This window comes from Vanessa tameamea, chromosome 14 (genome assembly GCF_037043105.1).
Source record: "Vanessa tameamea isolate UH-Manoa-2023 chromosome 14, ilVanTame1 primary haplotype, whole genome shotgun sequence".
Classification (NCBI taxonomy): domain Eukaryota; kingdom Metazoa; phylum Arthropoda; class Insecta; order Lepidoptera; family Nymphalidae; genus Vanessa; species Vanessa tameamea.
In genome coordinates, this window is record NC_087322.1 from 7,523,746 (window position 1) to 7,548,046 (window position 24,301).

Here is a 24,301-nt window from a genome sequence, read left to right on the forward strand (position 1 = left end):
TTCATTCATTCGTTCAGATTTACAAATTATATTATATTTAAATACGCCCATGTATAAACAAACACCAATAGCCTCTTATCTGAGATCCAGATTCTTAACCTTGTTCTATACAAGCAGAGGATTATTTCGCTTTTGATTGTTATATACAGGGACAGGTTACATACAGGAAAAATACATATATTCTACTTTTTCCTGTGGTATTGAACCGTGCATTGTTCTTAAATTGTATTGATTTAGCACAAAATCACTTCAATCCGTTGTTATGTTGAAGAATCACTGCTGGGCAAGAGCGTCCTCTCCCTTTGCTTATTCCATCGCACTTCTGTATGTGGGTTGGTAGATTCATATATATCAGATTGTTATTTAAAACATTTCAGTTGACGTTTTTTTTAATCCATAAATACGAAATGAAATATAAATAGAATAATAATATATAGCTATTTCAATTTCATTTCGGTAGGGCTCAGGGCAATTAAGATTCAGGTATTCTAACCGCTGGACTATCTCAGCTGTTCTCACAATATTAGTAGGAATAAAAGAATTCTTTCTTTAAAAAAAATATAATTATAATTATATTATAATGAATTTTTTGTAAGTATTTTACATGTATAGAGCTCATTTGCGATTTTAGTTTTGACTTATAAAGAACAACTCCACTAAAAATATATAAGAATAAGAAATTAATCATATTGTGATGATTAATGCTGATGTTATGATTTGATTGCCATGATATCGAAACATTTGAGATACATCTCTTAAAGTTACCCGCTCACGTCGTAATTCAGTAACTATCTACTCAAATATAAACATTAAAATTGATCGCATTTGTTTATGTCTACGAACAACAATAATGTAACAAATAATCAGATCAAGAAATTTTCATCCAGAATATTTGTGCTACAAATCAAAGACAGCCCCCGCGTATATTTGCGGCTTACCCGCATTTATTGGTATGCGAGTGTTTCATGAGATTAATTTCGGTTTGTTCCAATGTAAATAATTCTCTATAACTAAAAATAAACGATATCCGTTCAGATATGGTTGTGAAGTTCGGGTAACGTCCATCGAATACCGTCACTGAAACTGGAAGAAATCTCGTACTAACTAGATTGAATAATTGAAGTGATTAAAAGTATTGTTTGTATGAGCTAAGGGCGCTTCTCGTTTAAAAGGAGCTGTCACGGAGGCTTCGCGACTATGCCGCGTCGACTGTGCTGTCGTTCGCACGCGGTTTCTGTAATTTTTTCGCGGAATGATAAATCACGCAACAATAATATAATTGTCCCGATAAACAATATTGTATAAAAAAAATATTAAAAAATAAAACTAATCCGATTTGTGAATTTTGCAATTGTTATGTAGTGTTCCAGTGAAAATGTGAAATTAGTTTAATCGTTATTTCGTATCAAAATAAACTTTAATATAACATAAAAGCAGTGACAGGTACGTTATGATTATCAGAACATATTTAAAACCTCATTCATTTTATGTTTTGTGCAATTATTTATAAATTTAATCTTATGAATACATAATAAATAATATAGCTTTTTATTTTATTTATTTATTGCCACAATTTTATTGTCGATTACCAAAAAAAATTAAAACAATTGATATTAACACAGGAAATTATTTATTTCAAGTTTTTAAGATTAATTTAATTTTTACTGTTTTTTTTAACCAATTTATCTTAAATAAGAAATATAGTAAATACAGATGTGTTTTGTTATATTTATTCAAATAAAACTACAAATTAAATGACTCTCATAATGTATTCATTATATAATATAATCACGGTCATTGAATAAATTCGTCATAGTATTTATGTGGACAGACATTGTGGAGGATATTTTGGCAGTAAATACAGAAGGAGTACCGCGACGAAGACGTATGAGTCATATAATAATTGTGTTGACTAATGACATTATTAATATTTATGAAAAATAAATCCCCTAAAGTAAACCACAAATTTCACTAGGAGTAGATAAAACGGTAGCCTAAAATGTTAGCTTTCGTCGCAAGATGGTCTGTATATCCATCAGTAATTAACTCTATCGAGACATTAATTAGATATTATGACGTCAAACTTTTATCCTGAACACCATGTTAAATACGTGAGATATATTTAATAGGATAGTTTCAAATTCAAAAATCATATTTGTCTATGGTTTATTTATTTTAATTGATTGCCCTTTACAATTAAATGATTACAATTAGCATTTTTATTATTAACGTACATACATAACAATGTTTGCAATATCATATTATAAATGAGAAAATATTGAATGTGATCACGTTATGATAATTAATTAACTTCTAATGCTGTAACATCCAGTTAATAAAACAGGTACCTACCAATTTGAATTGTTATCAAAAATAATGTTTATAAAATGTAAAGCATAATTGTAAAGGTTATATTGAATATCCTTACTATAGACCTTACTATAGTCTGTATATTTACTGTATTTGAGTCTTGAAATTATTATATTAAGATTAAATAGTTTCCAAGTGTTGATACTTTTACTATATTATTTTTTCAATATTAGGTTAGGCTATAATAATTGATGAATTTAATTTACTTAAATATCTGAACATCTTGATAGTTACACGGTATAAGATGAAAATCAATGTTACTTTAACAATTTAAGTATTTATTTATGATAGCGGTACTTAGTCTAGCATTGTTAGATTATATGATCATTGAGTAATTATCTACTCCGTCTAGATAAGCTAATAAGAAATGTCGCAGATAATGGCTAAGGACACTTGGCCACTTAAAACTATTCTATTAAAATATTGCATAGCTGTATTACTGAATTGAACATTTTAATAAAGTATTATATTTTCTTAGTATATTTTTACGGCTACGCATCCGTCGAATTTACACAGATTTGCCGAAATAATAGATATATTTTATACAAGTCTATGAAGTAAAGTTTACGCATCCGCTTTATATGATGTTTTCTTAGCCAAGTGCCATACTAATCACTAAGAAAAAACAATATTTTTTTGACTCATAATTCGATGGGACGACAAACTCGGTACGTCCGGAAAGATTTCAGGCGCAGGACCAACGGCTTAACGTGCTTTCCACGGCACGGGAGGGGACACACTTCTAATTTCCAGACTCCGGGCTGTTACTTCGAAGAATTTTTCGACAGAAAATCTCAATACTTTATATCCTACGATCAAGCCCCTAGACCACCGTGGCCTACGTATGGAGGCATTTAATGTCTGGTGGGCGTTTAAGGGTAATGAGAATTCTTCTACACCCATCGTGGTCATTCTATAAGCATAGCATTGATACTTGCATCTTAGTCTTCTACGGTGGAGTATGTCAGCAGAGACCTCTTCTTCGCCAATCCTTTTCCGCGAACTCCTACTACATTGCTATTTCGTAGAAAGACACAATTTCTGTCCAGCTCCTCGCGTTAGCTGTAACAATAGATCTTTGCCAATGTTGGAAGCCAGGGCATTGCGCTCAGGTGTCTAAATGTCAGTATAGCTCGTCAAGACATGGAGAGCCATGCTCTCCTGTGTCTAACAGGCAATTTCCGTTAACCTATTGTGAGCAGTGAGGCATTGATCAGACAACAGCGGTGAGGCGATCTTGGCCCTCCTGCGTTCATAGTTGTTGGTCCAAGGCAAATGATGATGATTGATTATCACCATGCGCCACCTACTTTGGAAACAAGATTTTATGTTCCTTGTGCCTGTAGTTATATAGCTTTATAATAAAATTGTCGTTTCTGAAACGAAAAATCCCTTTTTTATACGTATTATTTATACATAGCTTTAAGGAGTAATAATTGAGTTCCTCGGTAAAGCAAATAAAGGACATATAGTTAATTATGCGATTGTTTTTTAAAATGTACACAACCTGATGTATCTGTTGTCAAAATTAATTTTCAAAAAAGTCAGTTTGTATTCTTGTATTCTATATTTTATGCCGACTACTCAAAACACGTTTAAACGGACATGTCACGAGTCCTTGCAGTAAATTAAAACAAATACATTTTTATAGGTAAAAATAAAAAAAAGTTCAAATAAACAGGAAAACCTTAGGCATATTTTATCAACACAGTTTTTACCCATTAAGCTTGCTAAGGCACTGAATAGTGATATCAGTTCAAATCAAAACATAATTATTTTATATTACCATATTAGGCCTAAATTGCGTAGCTATAAAAAAAAACTAAAAATGAGAATTTGCAATGTCAAACATTGCACTAAGAGATTTTGCATGCACTGTTAGTTACAATCGATCCGTTTTACAAATTGTAATATATAACTGTGATATGAATAATTGAAATTTGAATTGTATTGAAAACCATAGACTTTGTAAACGTCCAATGTGACAATACAAATTTGCTTAACTCTTGAGAAACCCCTCAATCCTGGACATTAAAAGAAGCCTATGTCTTGATTATTTGATTGAAGGAATGGTAATTTATCTATAAAATTAAGCATATTGTCTATTGTAAATATTCCTGCATATTTTAATAACGCAGTTGAGACAACTATTGTATTCTAAAAAGTAATCTGTATATAACGTAATTTATTATTTTTCTGGTGGTAGTTTGTAGGGTGCTACTATTAGTGGCATACGTAGCTTCATCAGTCTCTATTACTTGATTAAACCGTGAGCCGCACCCCGCCTGACGTTATTAGAGCGCTCTGACATCTGTTTTGAAAGTCGTAAAGTTAATTGCCGTTTGAAAATACCTACTTATAGTAACTATATAGATTTTAGACGAGAAGTAAAATAATATTTAATTATTATACTTTACTTACCTTTTATTAGAGACAGACTAAGTAACAACAGCTTTACATAGAGTGATAAATTGGTATTTATAATTAATCTCGCACTCGGTGTAAGAAAATAACGTGGAAAAACCTGAAGGTGTTGGATGAAATTATACAACACTTATCTACCAATCCGGCCGAGAGCATCATGGCGATAAAAACTCCTCCTTAAGAAGGGATGAGATGTGGAATATTTGCGGAATATTACGGGGAGAATACTAAAATAAACATACACGAATACAAACACTCATTAGAATAACTCTAAATCTTCTGTGAGATAGTACGAGTAGCAAATTTTAATACGTATTTCAGCTAGCCTATTCAAAAAAGCACCTGTATATTGTATCGTCCTTTGCCATTGCGAATAATAAAAGGCCTTAAATGCACTTTTAGACTTTTACCAATTTGCTCGTTAATTTTGTTTCCATTAAAGATACATAAATAGTTTTTGTCTCGTTGATGAGGTGTCAAGCCATACGCTTGTGCGAAATTAGTAAAATAAAATATACCTATTCATTGACATTAGATAGAAACATATATATTTTTAAATCTATATATATTTTTTTTATTTTATAAGTCCGCAATCTAAGAACTTCTTATATAAATATAGTATCTTTATTATTTGTATATATTGAAGAGTTAAAAATACCAATTTAAAAAAAAATCTTCAATTAGATGAATACCTACAATATCTTAAGCGAGATTTGACGTAATGATGTCTACAAAATCTAGTACAAGTCTTTTCGTTAAAATGTAACGAAGTAAAAATAGCACAGCTTTTCAGTAATTCACGAATTATCCCTTGAGTGAAGGAAGATATTTATTATTTATTAAACAACGTAAATCAATTTTGTATACATAATCTACTTGATTCCTAAAATACAACAAGATAGCCTTCAACAGATCTGAGAACATATATTTATTACAATTCAACTAAATATATTTTGATGGAGTATGTATCGTAAAAGTTTTTTAAAAAAAGTGTGTACAGTATCAAGCATTGAAACGTATAAATAAACTCCAACGAGCTTCGTTGGTACATGAAATATGTTTTGAACAAATAAAATAAATCAAGTAATTCCATGATTTATCGATAAATGTGGCACCACTTGTTTTAATTGTCTGTTAATGTGCAAGGTGTGAAAATGAAATAGTGAGAATGTTTGACAATGTAATAATATATTATACATATAAAATCGTACAGTGAGTATAAAAATGCAACTCTCCGAGAATATAAACAATTAGTATTTCAATTGTTGTAATGTAATCTCTTGACCTAATTTCGGAATTAAATTTGACCAAGTTGGGTATATTACAGTGCTCAAATTTGAACGCATACATAGGTGTGAATCTAGAGAGTCTCTCTAACCCCTATTCTCATAGTCCGATGAGAACCCACTTGACTTCACGAATCTCCTAAGATTAGTCTTTTTTTTTTTTTATTCTCATTTTAAGAGCTGAGTCACTTGGGTGACTATGTTGCTCTGGTAGGTTACACAAATATTCTTATATTTACATTATTTACGTTATCTATTCTCGCTTATTTAAATTATTTTTACCTATATTATACATTATTTTGGCTAGTTCTGAAGTAGGATTAGCAAGATAAATATTACATATGCCCATAGATCTATCTATCAATTGTGATAGAAGAGGCTCGCTACGAACGCACTCCATTAAAATGTGGTATACATCCTCTACAGACCCGCAATCGGGACAATTAGGAGAAGAAACTTTCTTCATTAAATATCCAAACTTATTTAATGGAATGTGTCCATAAGATTAGTTAAAGGCAACAAAAACAAAAATATTTGCAATAGGCACAAAACACTATAATATATATATATGTACATATTTTATATTGACATACCAGTGGCATGTTGGAAAAGAAATAACAGTTATCTCATACCAAAGCAAACGCTTGTCATTTACAGCTTAAATAATTACATTGAATAAAAAGGCTTGACAGATAAGAATTTAAACTGTTTGCTAATGTCTTTTTTATATAAACTGATAAATGAAGTTTTAGATCAAGTACTTTTTCGACTCCGAAAATATGTGGGAGTTTATATCTTCGAACATTTGATTTAATCCTTTTATATAGTTTGTTAGTCGTACGTTCCGATTACTTGAAAACGGCTTGGCGGATTTTGATGATTTAAACTTAATCTTTTAAAATAGTTTCCGAGGTCGTATATGTTTTTTTTAATGAATATTGTACGGAAATAACATATTATAAGATGGTCATCAATGTATGCTTTCATGGATTCTGCATCGACTTCAAACAGTTTTGTAATACATACATATAAAACGTTTTAATAAAGTATCGTATTGAGTTCTTTACGTTTCTGGTAGCTTTGAAGTCGGTTTAGCTTTTTTATATATATTGCCAGTAATACTAATATTTTATTAATTTTTGTACGTATCAAAGAAAGTACTATTTCTATTAAATCATGTTTAATTTAGGATTATGATATTAGAATAAACATTATTAGAAAATTACAATTGTATCAGTTTACTTTTACATCATATTTAGTGTAATAACATTACGAAATTAACTTTTTACTATTTGACTTATTATAGTGGAAAAGTCCTATTTAATTTTATATTTTTATTTGAAAATTTTAACGTTACTCACCCTAAAACACTCATTATATGTTTTTCTACCGCCGAGCGGTAATACTAATTTTATTGTTGTGTTCCGGTTTGAAGAGTGAGTGAACCAGTATAACAAGGGACATAATATCTCACTTTTCAAGTTTGGTGGTGCGTTGGTTATATAAGAAATGGTTAAAATGACTTACGCCCAATGTCTATGGGCAAAGGTGGCCACTTACCATCAGTGGGCCTATTTGTCCGTCCGCCTCCCGATGTTACAAATTATTAAAAGGATTTGGAGATCAGTGTATGTTTATATTACACATAAAGTATTTATTAATTAGTGAAATAAAAAAAACTGAAATATATATTAAGCTTATTAGTTAACTTAATATTATGTATCTTAAACATAAAATAATATAGTACCACACCCATTTTCTTATAGTTTTATTGATAGCGTGGGCGATTCTAGATGATAAAATGAAATAGAAAACAAGAGAGCTGTGAGAAGTAGTACCTAACATTGTTTCTATTATTAGACAGAAAATCAAGTAGGAACGCAAATGCATTGCTTACAATATTTTAACTTCCACGTTTATATAGGTTTTGCGTTTGTAAACTTTGGGATTTCGCCAAATTCTACTTTCCGGAATATTTATCAATGAAAATTAGTACGTTATAAGAATAGTCCATTAGTAATTTTACTAACAACGCTCGTTTTAGTATTTCATGCGTTTTTTACAATGTATGTAATTTAATTTAATTTTATGTAATTTATTTTATGCAATACATGTGTCAGTCGAAACATTTAAATTATTATTATTCATTTTTATGCGAAACATAGAGTGGAATCTTAGTCTCTACAAAAACTCGTTAATGTATTAATCGCATTTAAAAAAAAACAATATAAGATTTTCACAGATTAAATTAGTCATTATTTTATTTATTATACAAAACATATGTAAATGCGACGATGATAATAGTATTTCGATCTCCTTTATTAAGAAAAAAAACCGAAATAGATCCATAAAAAAAAATTTTTTTGTAACATAACATAGTTAGAGTTGTGTACAATATTTCTATTGTGAGCTGTTCACGACATCATTGAGTGTGAAATAAAAGACACCTGTAAACAGAGTTTATTAAAATGGACATGCGATGTCCACGAACAGTACCCTTTTTGTTATCCACTGATCTAATCGCTCGAATTATGACAGCGCGTGTTTTCCTCAAGGTTTCTAAACTTGTCGGTAAAGGTGTGAGGTTTTCATCGTTTTATAGCAAATTAACTAAGACCATAACATATGTGGTTTAGGTTTTATCTAAACGAATAAATATTGTTTAAATGTTATTTATTCAACGTAAACCGTGGGTTGACCTTTGTGTTCACACTGTTGTGCGTTTTTGCTGTTTGTCATGTTACAGATGTGTCAACATAACCATATATGAATCAAGTACATGTTATTACGGATTATATCACTATATTATAATAAATGAATTATTTCTAAAAATATCTCTGTATCTTTACCTTAAAATCACTTTACGTCATAAATTTATTCTCAAATCAATAATAAATTTTTTATATCAAAATGCAATCCACTGAGATGACGTATCCTTGAATACGGCATTGATATTATATATGCATACGACTTAGGGCGGTGGACGAACACGTGACTCGGACTTACCCGTGGTTGGTTTCAACCGGATTAAACTGCCGCGAAAGCCTGCGGATACTCGTCGAGCGAGCTTCTAGGTTCATATAATGCTAAAATATAATATGAGACTGACCTTATTCTCTTCAAACGTTATCACTTATCAGTAATACGTTTTTAAGGATTTCTTATTATGTATGAAATTGTTCTTCTAAACTACGTTGAAATCTATAATTAAATTTTTGTTTATAGGTTATATGAAGTAGCTCATAAGTAAGCCTAAACTGTTCAATAAATTATAACTAGATTCATATGAATCTTGTTATAATATATTAAATATTTATTGTCTCTTTTTGATATTAGGTTGAAGTAACTTTAGGAATTGTCGGGAAACTATTATTAATAAATGGGTTTTTTGCCGATACAAAATATCACCAAAACCTTTCAAGTAAAAGATCGGAAGAACATTCAACAACTTAAAAAATATCTTATAACGAAACAGAAACTTATTTTAAAAAAAATCGATTTTAAATTATCAATTTTTTATTTCTCTATTTATTATTAATTTATTATTATTATAGTCGACCTATACACAAGGCTGCTCTGGCCAAATTGATGATATTATATGAATTAAAAAATGAATATGTATTAAATATGACCATCGCAAAAAAAAATTAACAGAAGCATTTGTCTATACAATTTTCAATTACTTCTAAGAAATAGAAGACGCGGGTGCATGAGGATGCTTAAGGTTGTAGTAGATTCTGCCAAAGCTGCACCCGTAGATGGTTATAGGCTATTAATTTTTGGAATTTGGATGATCCTAACGGATTACATCTACAATAGTATGTGTACAAAAGGCACATTATTTCAACAGTAGTTACTGCAACTGGCTTCTATTCTAACTCTAGTGAATTTGAGTCCTAGTCATGGAAATTATTTGTTATGTGATTTCTACATAGGTATAATAAGTTAACCATCTATAATATGTTGGTCCATATTACCTTACATATCTTGGATGGATTGTGAGCCTAGTTAAAATATCAAAAGTTATATAAATATTGAATTCTTTGATAGCGATAGAAGTAACAGTGACATTTTTTTATAGTTGACATAATTAAAAGTTCTCAGTTCTCTCATATTAATCGAATTCGTTATTTCTTTGACTTTTTCCTCGTTAAAGAATAATTTAACGATTGTTAATCAAATGGATCGTCTCTCTCATCTTAACTCTTAATCATTAGTTACATAGTTATATATTTTTCTTTATTATAATAGAATTACTAATACTATTTTTTATTAATATTCCAAGATATTTTTTTCATTACAATATATTATATTTATTTTAACAATATATATTACAGAGGTACATTTATATAGTATAGCTATAACATTGTTCGAAGTACATCAATCAAATTCTCATTAGCTCTAATCGCGCGGTAGGCAGTCATTCTAGTGAGTGTCATACATTCACCACTTTATTAGAGAAATAAATGAGACACAAGATAAGGCGTCGGCGGAAACTTTGCTTATAGAATTCGGTAAAATCGTCAGAAAGCCTTGAACTGACAGCCTTGTTTTTCTAGTATAGAAAATTGTTTACATTACATTAGCAGCCTGTAAATTTCCCACTGCTGGGCTAAGGCCTCCTGTCTCTTTAAGGAGAAGGAAAGGAAAGGTCACCACACTGCTCCAATGCGGGTTGGTGAAATACACATGTGATCAAAAAATTGTGATAGAAAATTGTAATCAGGTCAAATACAATGATTTATTGAATGGGCTTTTTTTTGTCAAAAAGTTGTTTACATAAAGCCGTAGCTCTACCGCCTGAAATCCTCCAGAAATTTGAGGTTGTCGTCGCGTGGAACCTTTATGTTTATGTAAACATATTATGTAATAATGTTATTTGATTAGGCAGACATAATTCATGGCCATCGTCAAAATATTGTGAACATGCTTCAAACCATGAAAATCAAAAAAACTATAATACGTTTGAAGTACTTTAATTACTGAAGTTACCGTTTAAGTTTTTCCATTCTAAACGGACCTGTATGTTTGACTCAGTGCCTTTAAATGCACTCGTAAAAAAATATTATATTAATTTAATTCTTATGGTTGTTAGACTTTACAAAGTTAAAATCTATTTGTAATTTAAAGCCACTACACGATATAAACTTAATATTAAAATATATATATTTTCAAACTCGTATAATAAGTTAAAATCCAGCAATCTGTTAAGACTTACTTCGACTTCCTGTAAACTGTTATTAGATACATACATTGAAACATGATAACATTTAAACCGTGATGTAGAGTTAAGTATAACTTATTACTTGTAGGTGTTGTACAAAAGTAAAGTGTTTGCGGTCACTTCCTACATATAACAGATTTAAATATGCAGGTATAGTACCATTCGTCTTGCTTCAGTTTTTGCTATTGCTACAAAACCTGTATAATTAATTGGCATAGAGAATCTTTATTTCTTATCATTGGGAGAGCGGTTAGAGACTTGTATTATTAAAAGACTTATGTTATTTTTATTCCTAAAAACTTCACGTCTCGGTGTATCACGACCGCTATTTAAACTTTAATAATTTACTTGGTGTATTTTTTCTTAATAAATGTAAAACTGATCGATATCTGTTATTCTAATAATAAATTTAGTGTGGAGGTTTCGGTCCATTAAAGATTCAGATTCAATAAAAACTTTAAATATTTGCATTGACATATATTATCCATTTTATACAATATATGAGTGTTTTAAACATGGTTATATTTTTGTTATTATTTAACCCGACGATTTGAAAGTATGCACCTGTCGTAGTCACGTGAGGTGCAACTTGCATAACTTGAATTACATAGACAGTACTTCTTTATTATTTGACAACAAACTTAATACTATTTAAAAAAAATATCTTTAAATGAGATATCGTTGCCATATTTTATCTATTATCGTTATAAACATCTTTTCACGACCGATATCCATTTGTTTAAGTCATAATTTATCATCTTTTTGATTGAATATGAATGTTATAACGTAACAAACAGTGCAGTTTAGATTGTTCGATAAAAATATTGCATTAATTTATTTGTAGGTACAATGAACATTCCATTAAAAACAGTTATATCAACACAGTACTACGTATGTGAAAAATTATTGGATTTATGTTTCTTTTTAAACTACTACTGTTTCCTTAGTGAAGTCATTATATATATATGTGTGTATATAAACATGTATAAGTCAATACAATCAAGGATGCTATAATGCGTTTTTGAAGACTGATAAGAATAAAGATAGCTATATAATTACAATTTATTACTATTTAATTAATGACAGTCTTTGCCAAACTGAAAATTTATAACTACAATATTTATACTTTTAAAAATAGATTCTATACTTCATTTATATAATATATTTTTTTATGAATCCATTATTTAATTTACTTATTTGTTTTTCTTTTATGCTTGTCTAATTTTCCATTATATTATCGTAAAAAGAGAAATATTATATTTATTTATATAAAATAACTGTTATCCTACTAAATCTAACTTTAATCATATTTGATTGTAGAGCTTCATCTATACGTAGGTATTCTAGTGGATTCTCACACTTTATAGTCTTGATTAAATATTCAGATAACACGAATAATAATAACACACGGTTATTAAGCGAATTAAGATTTTAGAATTCATTTAATTGATGTAGAGATGTACATGCATAAAATATATAAAGTTCTACTTTTAAAGGTACAAATATATGATTTTCCTTAAGAAAAATATTTTTTGACATTATAATTTATTTTAGTACTATCATTATCTCATATACAATCATATACTCAAGGTATTTTTTTTACAGATTCAAGGCAACAAATTATGTGGTTGAAGATAAAATCTGAAGATATTCGTTTTAGTTTTTCCAAAGTACTAGGTTCATATAAGACGATTTTCCGGTAGACTACGAATATATCAAGTAGAATGGCCGAAAGCAGGTACGAGTTAAATTGATGTTAAGATTTAATTCGATTATTATTATTATATTACAATGATATGCTCGAATTTATCATATTAATATACATTTATGATAATATTTATTTCATATTCGTCCGCTTATAACTAATTGTTTTTGATTTAAAAAAAATGCAATGTTTGAAAGATGTGGTACTTTAAGAATAAATTGGTGGAAATATGTAGTTAATTAGACTTAAATAAAATTATTTCTTATTTCATAAACCAATTTTAGTCTAATAATAATTAACAGGTTTTCAGTTTCGACCGTAGAGTCGGAATCTAAAAAAAATGGTATACACATGGGAGCCACCATCATCTCCCGACCCCTGCGAACTTCAGTGGAGATGGTGGAGAGAGGTGATCCCAATCCTCAGCCAGAGACATGGCTTCATGACGCTGGCTGGAGGCGGAAGAGATCTCTTGCGCAATTGACAAGAGAAGCTTTACCAAGGATGGAAAACTATAGAAATTCTAAAAGAGCCCTGAAACGACCGAGCTTAGGAGAGTTGCACGGAGATCATTTGATTACTGAGGAGGTAAGGTCATGTGAAAGATAGAAAAAGTTAAATATGATTGACTTAAATATTTACTAAGTATTTATTATATATTATTGATAAATTAGGTATTAATCAAATATTGAAGACAACTTTATGATGATTTATTAATGGTCTTTCATCTTCATAATTTATAAACAGCCGTTAAGGATTGCATAACACACAGTCACTTGATTTTTATTTGTCTTATTTCGTGCCTTGTTTATTTTAATTAACAATGTAATATCGATTACATTATGGAATATTTATTTTATTATTTTACATGATTTTTAACACGTCATCTAAGCATTATAAGCCTGTCGAAATGTAATCTCTGATGCATTTGTCGACTAATAAATTGTACATCAATTATGAAAGACTTGTCGTTAATTGGTGAGAGGATTTTGTGCAAGCCCGAAACTAATCAAATATTCTACCGCAAAACAGTTGTGATTATGTCCACAAGGCACAAGGGACATAATATCTTAATGTTATACAATCGGTAACTAGGCTTCCCAGGGTTGGTGGCGCATTGGTGATGTAAGGAATGGTTAATATTTCTTACAGCGTCAATGTATATGGGTGGTGGTGACCACATACCATCAGTGAGCCCATTTGCGCGTCCGCCTATCTAAAAAATGTGTATATTTTAGTAGCTATATAATTAATCAGTTCTATTTATAAAACTATATATATAGTGGCTAGAGTCAATAACCGAAATATTTTTATTCATATCAAACACCTGAATACTGAATAGATACAGTTTTTTAAAGTTAATGGAAATAGTGACGTATCTGTTATAAGTAAAGAGATAGGATCATCCAAAGTCATAATGTTTATTGCGGATGTATAAGCAATTAACAAAAATGACAAACTAATATTTCCCCGAAACAAAGTATTACAATCTTACAGTAACAGTTAGTAACAAACATATTAAATTAATAATCTTTTAATTAAATACTTGATATTGCCGCTGACACGGTGAGAGGTGACATACAAATTTCTTCTTAAAAAAAATCAAACGACTGCCTCGCTACCATAGACGCGATGTTCTGTTAGAGTGCTAGTAACACACTCTTATATGCGTAACTGTTTTTATTATAATATTATTTCTACTTCAATATAAAGATTACTTAATTCGAATTTATATTTTGTCTGAATAATATATCTTCAAAAAAAACCCGTGTCTTAAGAACTCTGTCAACAATATAACATAAAGATATTCGTAAAGCATTTTTTTTATTTAGTCACAGCGACGGATGTGTTTTAAGTGGGATGCGTCATTTTCTCGATGTTATTAGGCACGTGAAAAGACCGTAATTATCCAGTTCAAACCGGTAACTTTAGTATATTTACCAGCCCTTGTATCTAATCTCATATCGTTTATGAAGTAGGGGTGTTAAATATCAAGTGCAATACAATTATAAGTGTTTACTGAAATTATTAACAGATAGCGACAACTTAATGAACATTGAGATTCAACGTCTACTTGTTGATAAGGAGGTTTTTTTTAATTTGGTGATATAGGCCTGTTCTCATATTTAATTATTTATAAAGTAGAACTTAAGTCTTAAACACTGGTTAGTATTGACATTTTTTAAAATTAAACAATGGTATCCTGACCTTATCGATATTATATCGTTTAACTATACGTCTCTTTTTTATATCTCAGGATATTCTTATAAACAGTTTTTAGGTAGCTATGCTGCAACATTTTTAGGGCATATTCATGTCTGATAATACTTATGACATTGTTAAATTAATCGCCGACCTTCTGCTTCCTAAATATACTGTAGTTAGAGATACAAATTATTATAATTTTGCAATTGCGCAACTTACAATGTCGCTTTTGTATACGTTTACATTTTACTAAATGACCAATAATTGTCATCGTTTTTCCATCCATTTTTCATATACACTTGAATGTTAAATGAACAATTGTTTCCGCGTTATATCAATATTAACAGATAAGTAAATAAATTTCATAAAATGGTAGATGTTTTGATAAAAAAAAAAATTTGCAACTTTAAAGTACTTTGATCATAAGTTCAAAATAGTTATTTTAAATTGAATATGCGGGATGATTTAAAAAAAAAAAACAGATTAAAAAAAAAAAAAAAATCAAACTGCTGTGTCCAATGCAGGGCGCCTCGCTGGCGATTATGTATAGAGTTTATTACCAATCGTTAACATTGTCATCATTCATCAGCTGGTAATAATTTCAGTTTTATAGTATAAATCACAATGGACATACAGTGACAATCATCTCACCACGTTTAGCATCGCAGCTATGAAGTATATCACGTTTATGAGCTAAGATAATTTAGAATAGCATAATTATTATTGTTATTACTCGTGACTCACCGACTGAGACAACTATTTAGCTGTCAAATATTTATTATTAACTTATGTGACTTACTTAGTAACTGTTTAATTGGCGTGTATTGGCGTTATAAGCATTACGATTTATAAAAATGTTAACTACATTTATCCTAAATTTTTAAAGACTAAGTATTGTTGTGTTTTTTATTTGGTCACAATAATAATTATTTTTCGTACAAAATAATAATACAAAGCGTTTGCCCACTTTGAAATAAACATTACTTATATTGTTATAGGACGAAAAACAGCCCCAAAGAGATACAAAATCTCCAACTCCAGCTGGAGGAATAAAATTAGGATGGATTCAAGTAAGATTGTCATCATTTCCAAACTATATTTTTAAACACTATAAATATTAAGTTCAGACAGTGTTGTAGGGCGTGTTAATACCATGCTTGCTAAACATATGGGGAGTGATGCTGTTCTTACGTATATCGTGGGTGGTGGCACAAGCGGGCATCACACTTACGCTCGTCATCATCGCTGTTTCTGCAATCGTGTGCGTCATCACAACTCTATCAATGAGCGCTATTTGTACAAATGGGGAGGTGAAAGGAGGTTAGTATGTTTCCGTTTTAAATAAAAAATCTGACCTTTGAGCCCACAAAACTCATAGAAACAACCCATGCAAATTTTATGTCAATTACGATAGTTACATTTTTATTAAACATCTTACATATAATTTCTTACTCTTTGAAAACATAACGCATGCCAAGCTTTTGGTATACGTCATTATAAGATCGCCTCACATCATATTTTTTTACGATTTATTTGTATGCACTAGCCGTGTACCCGATGAGTATCCCTTTAGGAACATTATGCAAAACCCCATGTATTACTTTACGTATTAGAGTTATTAATAACCTACTTAGCCCATTTTATAAGATTTAAGGTATTATCGACGATTTCCATAATTCACTTCAAAAATGACGAACTATGAATATCTTCCATACAAATTTTTAATATGAATTTCTCCTTCTTAGGTGACGAGTTATCAAAAATCTATATCAATCGTTCTTTCCTAATTAACAAAAAACCAATCTAAATTTTTCTATCATCAGAAATAACTAATTTTCAATCAAACTTTCAACAACCATTTAACCCATAGAGAATTAATTTGGATTCGGAAAAAGGAATTCCTGTGTAAAATTTCATCCCGCTAAACGAAAAAAGACTTTACGTTGCCTGTCAGTCAGCCATTTTACCGTATATGTACAATATAAATAATACAATTTAGTATACAATATAAATCTTCAAACTCAATCTAGAGATCTCTAACATTTATATAGTAAAATTTCAACAAGAACAGTAACAATGATACCTAGTTAATTTTTTTAGATGTTCTGTAGTTATAATATAATTAATCTTATCTATATTAGTTTCTGACTACTCGTATGTGCATTACTTATAATTATTACAACAGCATGTTCATTGAACATTGTTCAATTCGTGATAAATGGTTTATGCATCAATTTGAGCAGCAAATTTTTATTAGCCTTTTACGTCTACTGTTTGTTTTTCGATGTGAATTGCTTGCTCGCTGTAACAAAAATCTTAATAAGTATGAATAAATTAATCACTAATATTTATCTATGAAGTTTTTAAATAATAATCCGCGGGTATAATTTGTACATTACTTCTTATTACAAGATCTAAATGTCAAATATACTCGTAACAAATATCTTATTCAAATGAATTAAATTGTTAACAAAATGTACATAAAACCAAACAAGGTTGAGCTTAAAAATTTTTTACTACAATAGACAGCCAACTTAAATTGGCTTCAAAATAATATGTATTTTCTTTGATTTTTTTTTTATATTTTTAGGTGGTATCTATTATATCATATCCAGATCTCTCGGCCCCGAATTCGGAGCTTCCGTTGGTATAATTTTTGCATTTGCAAACGCTGTAGCAGCCAGTATGAATACAATTGGTTTTTGCGACTCTTTAAACGATTTGTTGCTGAATCAAGGAGTGAAGATTATTGATAACAGCGTCAATGACGTAAGAATAGTGGGAACCGTGGCGCTTATCGTAATGTGCATCATTTGCGCGGTCGGGATGGACTGGGAGAGTAAAGCGCAGGTAAATAAGGCCTTTCAAAAATATGAGTAAGTATATTCTGTATAAGTTATTCAACAGCAAGTAAACAATAAAGAAAAAGATATTTAGATGTCCCTTTGTAGGGAGTATATAATATTCTTTTCAAGTTTTTTGCAAAGTTTTCAATATTTTATTTATTTAAAAAATAAAATACTTATAACGAGAAAGAAGTGTCCCAAAATTTGCTTTCTTCAGGTTTTATAGCTGTAGTTGCATCCTTAAAAGACAGGACACAGATTAAATATGATGTGGTCATAATATAGTTGTTTCTTTATGATACTTAAGGGTTTCATAATTATGACTTAGATTTATTACTAAAGCGCCCATAAGAGCAGGATTTTTGTAGCACGTTTATTGTATCATTAATAGATTCAGATACACACACTCTTTCTTCAGATTAAAAGTAATATACTTTAGTTGGTTTGCGGGATTCGTGGTAAATTAACTTGATTAAGTTTAAATAATTTTACGTTAAATGTTATACATGGGAAAACCTAACTTGACACATAACAAAGCGGCCTTATTAAAACAGATAATTTAGATTTAATCCATTACCAGATGAACTAAGCTAATTTAAAATACTCAACAAGAGTAAAATAGAATCATTTTCATTTCTTGATCGTAATAATTCTAATTGCAGTGATTACGATTCACGTGAGCTACGTAACTTGAACCTTCAAAGAACATTATACACATGTTGCTTGAAATCATCATATATGTATGCATAAGTACTAGTTTCTCAGTTTGAGATTTTTTATCATATAAGATCTTTTTCGGTATAATATTAGGACATATACTGCCCCAGAATATCTTTTAGGTATATTAACAAACGTATTATTCTTATACCAAACGTCTTATAACTGTGAAGAAAAAACATCGCAATAAAAGTCTCGGATGAAATTCCACCACATATGAATTTAATAAACCCGCAAAGACCTCTTTTCGAAGGGAAATAATTTCTAAAACTTCTTTTTAACTAGAAAAAGGTCTCTAACCTGTGTTAGGACATTGACGGGCTATAACTTAGTACGGCATATTAATTCGTAATTGAAACCGCGCTAATTTTTGATCATAAAAACAAACTTGGCTGTTTTATAAAGTTGGTTTATAATTTTACTCCTCCACTCTCAAGGATTAAAGCATGTTATACAGCCCATATACCATTTAATTAATATGTACATTAAAAACTATGTAAACAAAAATCACCAAAAATAAATATCTCAATCATGTAAACTTCTAATAATTATCTATAATGACGTTAAATTAATTACTTTACGACCTTCGAAAAAAATTATCTTTTTAAGTGAATTGAAACGGCCCAATGGGGACGAAAATCCATCATTTGATTAAAGCAATTTTTTCTACGTATGCTGTTTTCATTACCATTCGTAATTTCATTTTTATATAATTATATAAATAACGGTTTTCGCTATTTTGCTGGTAGTGACGTCTATTATACCTCCACTGCCAATATCGAAACTAATACAATCATCGGAAGCGTCACGAAGTTTAATAATTATTAACAGATAAGCTAAGACACACATTTTATTTAGTTTTTTTTTTTTAATAAAATGCTTTAAATTTAATAAAATATATTTTAATTAAAAAATATCTTTAAATAATAAAAAATATATTTATATTCAAATAACCATAAAACACCACAACTTTTCGTTTAATTTATTTTAAATAATATATTTAACGTTCTCTTTTATAGTATTTTATCCGGTTATTATTCGATCGTATAATTTAATTGTATTTGTAATCTATAACTATTGTATCTCTAAATAATTGGCTAAATGTTTTAGCTCTAAAACATATTTGACTGACAAAAGAGATCATAGCTATAATAACTTCTTTATTAGGTTTCTGGTAATTGATTGATAGCCTTAACTAGCGTAGATGTCTGCACAAACGTTTATGATCCAATGAAATTATTCTTGTATGTTGCCGATCATATGCAAAAGTATATGTTCGCATATTTTTGAAGTGCAATAGACTGCAGCCCTAGAATTTAATAGACAAAAGTGTGTCCAGCCATTACTTTCATATGATTTTTTTTTTTAAAATAAATAAAGCACAGTAATCCACACGAGGTTATATATCTAGATGTTAAAAAACGTAGAGCTCCTTGCTGAGCAGACAGGTTATATTATACAAATTTAATTGTATTTGATTGACATAGCATATTTGTATTTAAAATGTTGGAAAAGAGTAACTATTGAGTTACTTGCTAGTTCTTCACGGAAAAACCTACATTCCGAACAGGTGGTAGCTCTACATTTAATACCATTCTGTAAAATGTTGATTTAAAGTGCTTGTAAGAGTAAATCAAATCAAGCGTCGATTTCATTTAATGCATTTAATTTATCATATTTATCTTTTGCAACTCTAATTTAATAATTTAAAGTTCTCAGTATATTAATTTTACAGTGGTTGTCCAGAACCCTTAAACCGCTACTTCATAACCTTAAATTAAGAGAGCCGTAATATTATCAATAAGTATATATTATTGGGCATGTGACGATGCACAGCATCCGTGAGAGTACGTTGCCTACTTCCCTTTCCGGTTTCTTATTTTTGTATGGGGATATGACGTCACGTCCGTCCCACTCCATTTGTTAGGTCCCAGGGTGGCAGCTTGCCATTTTGCTTTCATAGCGTCGTTACTTCTCTTAGCGTTAACATCAATTTTTGCTCAGTGTGTAAAGTTGTGTTCTTTTTGTAATTAATTCGGTGTTTTAGATAGAAATATTCTATTGTGCTAACAAGTGTTTCTGCTATTGTTATTATGAGTAGTGAAAGTGAAGTGGAAAATGTGCGCTTGGACCATAATGGTTTCGAGCAAGTCGCTGATTGTAGTAACCGGTCTATGCAAGCGCCGGTTTTAGAACCGGCGTCTAACACAAGGAAACGACAAGGAACTGGAAGCGAATCAAATTTGTCTTCTTCGAATTCCTCTGACAGTGAGTCCGACAGTAGACGGAGGAAGCGGGTCAGGTCTTCGAATCAGCTTGATGCTTTGACAAACAAGGTCAGTGAGCTTACCAATATTTTATTGCAAAATATTTATCTACCCGCATCTCAGGCACCAATGCTTTCGATTAATTTATTGAGTTCTCTTCCACCGGATAATAACCAAATAACTCAATTACTTGCTCCGGCACTCGAACCCGTAGCAAGTTCGTCAGCACCACCGTTTTATTTGAAACGGCCTGTAATTGAATCATCTGGCGCAAACAATACCCCTTGTCTTTTGAGTTTAGGATGAATTAATACTTCAGTAAAAGACCCAAAGGTGCCTCGGGCCGATCCCGAGCACGTAAAAATTTTCCAAAATTTGCAAAGATTCGGGGATATTTCGTGGAAGGATGTACGATATGCTGACCCTTTAAAAGTGCATATTGCTTCCCGGGAATTTATGGATCTAGAGGTGAATGATGAACTCCGGCAATTTTTAAAGGGTAAAGACTATTTAGCATCCTCGGAAAAAGCACTGGCAGCCATGTTAATTACACAGCGTGAGCTTCTTAACAAAAATTTGCAATGTTTAGTTGATTGGGCGGCCTTCGCCGACACGATGCTGTCTGCAACTAATGTTTTTGACAAAGTAAGTGAGTTATTTCAACCAACTTCAAAATTTCACAAAATTAATGAAGATATTATGCAAATGGTCTGTGGTAAGCGTGCCGAATATATTGAAAATTGTCGGGAGCGTATCCTGAACGAATTGCCAAATAAGAACCTTCGCGAGGGTTTGCGTAAAATACCTCCGAGATCTAATCATCTTTTTGATTAAAATCAACTTCGGATTTACATTCAAACTACGGGCGGTATTGATAAGTGGTTGCGTCCATGGTATCATACAGGAAGAGATTCTAAGAGTAATAACAAGTCTCTTATTAAATCTACCAAAAAGATGAATAGTTCAGATTTCGTCATGGAAAGCTCTAATCCATCCGTTCGAGAGTCGATTACCAGAATACAAAAAAGTCTAAATCTCACGCGGGTTTTACAAGACAAGAGTATAACCCCAAAAATAGAAAGCCCTTTAAAAAGGATAAACTGCAGAGCAAGAGACAGCTTAATAAGTGACTATTGGCCACCCCGCAACAAATTTTACGGGGGCTGCCTTCGAGCGCATCGAAGGCAGTGGCAGATGCTTGGAGCTCCGAAGGCCCTTCTCGATATGATTGTGGGAATGCGTCTGCCATTTACCTCCAAACCATTGTTAACCAGTCTTTCAACAAAGGTTCTCGATCGCTTCCAAACGCCACTGTCACGAGAAATGACCGAACAAGTAAAAATATTACTGAAGCAGAGGGTTCTAGAAGTGGTCAGTCATAATCACCACGTACCCAGTTTTCTATCAAAACTATTTCTAGTCAAAAAGAGCGACGGCTCAAACAGGCCAATATTCAATCTGAAGCGGTTAAACAGTACATTGCACACAAACCCTTCAGACTAATATCACATTTCCAAATACCCCGATTTCTACAAAAGGGCGATTGGATGGTAAAACTCGACCTGTCATCAGCCTACTTGCATGTAAGGATCAGGGAATACCATCGAAAGTTCTTAAGACTAGTTTACAATCTACAAGTTCTACAAATGACTTGCCTTCCGTTCGGACTATCTTGCGCTCCGAAGAACTTTGCTGCCTTAACCAACTGGATGGCACAACATTTGCGCAATCAAGGTTTGAGAGTGGTTGTTTATTTAGACGATTTCTTAATAGCGAATCAATCAGAAGCAGCTCTTTAATCCTAAGTAGAGTTGGCGATAAACAAAGTGCTGGGTTGGACTATCAACTACGAGAAATCTGTAATCAAACCAACTCAGGAAGTGGAATTCTTAGGAATAGTTTGGAGCACCAAGTTGAATTTCAAAAGTCTTCCAAGAAAAAAGATAGACAAGATATTGTCAATTTCATATCGCCTGAATCAGAAACGTACAATATCACTCAAAGAAGCGCAAGGTATTTTGGGCTGCCTAAATTTCGCCAATTTTGTAGTCCCTTGAGGGAGATTACACTGCCGTCAGCTTCAGTTACAGTCCAGGGTGCTAGCGAGATCATCAATGAAAGAAATGAACTTGCGAGCTACAGTAATGAAAGATCTTCAATGGTGGACGTTGGAGATGTCGCAGCCAAAAACAACGTTGCATTCGAAACTGATCCATCATTTTTTGACGGAAAACAGATGCTGCAGATTTTGGATTGGGAGCTCAAATGGACGATCAGACAGTGTCAGGCAAATGGAGAAAAGATCAGAAGCATTGCAACCGCAAAGAAATATTTGCCATAAGAGCAGCTATAAGACATTAAATACAAGGGCGTCATCTGATTTTACAGTCAGACAATCGAACGGTTATCTCATATATTCAAAAAGAAGGCGGCACACGGTCGATAGCTCTTCTCAACCAAACATACCAGCTTCTAAATTACCTGGACAAGTGGGATATCACGATGACAGCAGAGTATATTCCTGGGAAATTAAACGACATCGCCGATCGTCTATCGAGAGGAAAACAAGCAGCCGAGTGGCACCTATTGAAACCTGCTCTCAATTTGATATTCCGCAGGTTTGGAGTACCACAGATAGATTTGTTTGCCACAAAAGAAACAAGAGTAGTACAGAATTACGTCTCGAGCAATTGTCAGGATTCCTCAGCTCTGTTTTGCAACGCCTTCAGTCGTCCATGGCGGCTTCAGCTAGCGTGGGTATTACTTCCGCTGAGTCTCATCCCACGCGTGCTGCAACATCTCAACACGGCTCAAGGAACCTTTTTGATCGTTGCGCCAATGTGGAAGAGAGTATTTTGGTTTCCGGATCTCCGCAGGCGAGTATTATGCAAACCTTTGAAAATCCAACGGTTATCTCAAGTGCTGGTGGATCGATGACGACGAACGAACGACGGGCTTGCCACCTCTCCGAATTCAAAACATAGAGCTTTTCGTCTGGAAATTGGGGCTGGGAAGATATAATTCAGACTTGGACTCAAGCTGAAAAGTGATTGCTTAAGTCTAGTTGGAGGAGTCTACGCTTAAAACATAAAAACCCGCTTGGTCTAGATGGGTGAATTGGTGTAAGCTAAATGATTTTGATTTTAAACATCGGAATGCAGTTACTTTATCAAGATTTTTGGCCTTTTTGAGCTTAGAAGAAAAATTAACTTATCCTACTATTCTCCTACATAAATCAGTAGTTCTTACATTTGGAA

The 24,301-nt window shown here is 31.5% G+C and overlaps 1 protein-coding gene across 1 annotated transcript in view; it reads left to right on the top strand.

Annotated features, from left to right (window-relative positions):
* The first annotated feature begins 1,187 nt into the window (after positions 1-1,187).
* LOC113398597 (bumetanide-sensitive sodium-(potassium)-chloride cotransporter) overlaps positions 1,188-24,301 on the top strand; it is a 35,836-nt gene continuing 12,722 nt past the window's right edge. The window contains exons 1-6 of the mRNA XM_026637404.2: positions 1,188-1,443; positions 12,910-13,042; positions 13,312-13,597; positions 16,213-16,284; positions 16,354-16,534; positions 17,805-18,064. Of these exons, the coding sequence (XP_026493189.2) occupies positions 13,029-13,042; positions 13,312-13,597; positions 16,213-16,284; positions 16,354-16,534; positions 17,805-18,064 (813 nt within the window). The 5' untranslated portion in view covers positions 1,188-1,443; positions 12,910-13,028. The remainder of the gene's footprint in view (positions 1,444-12,909; positions 13,043-13,311; positions 13,598-16,212; positions 16,285-16,353; positions 16,535-17,804; positions 18,065-24,301) is intronic.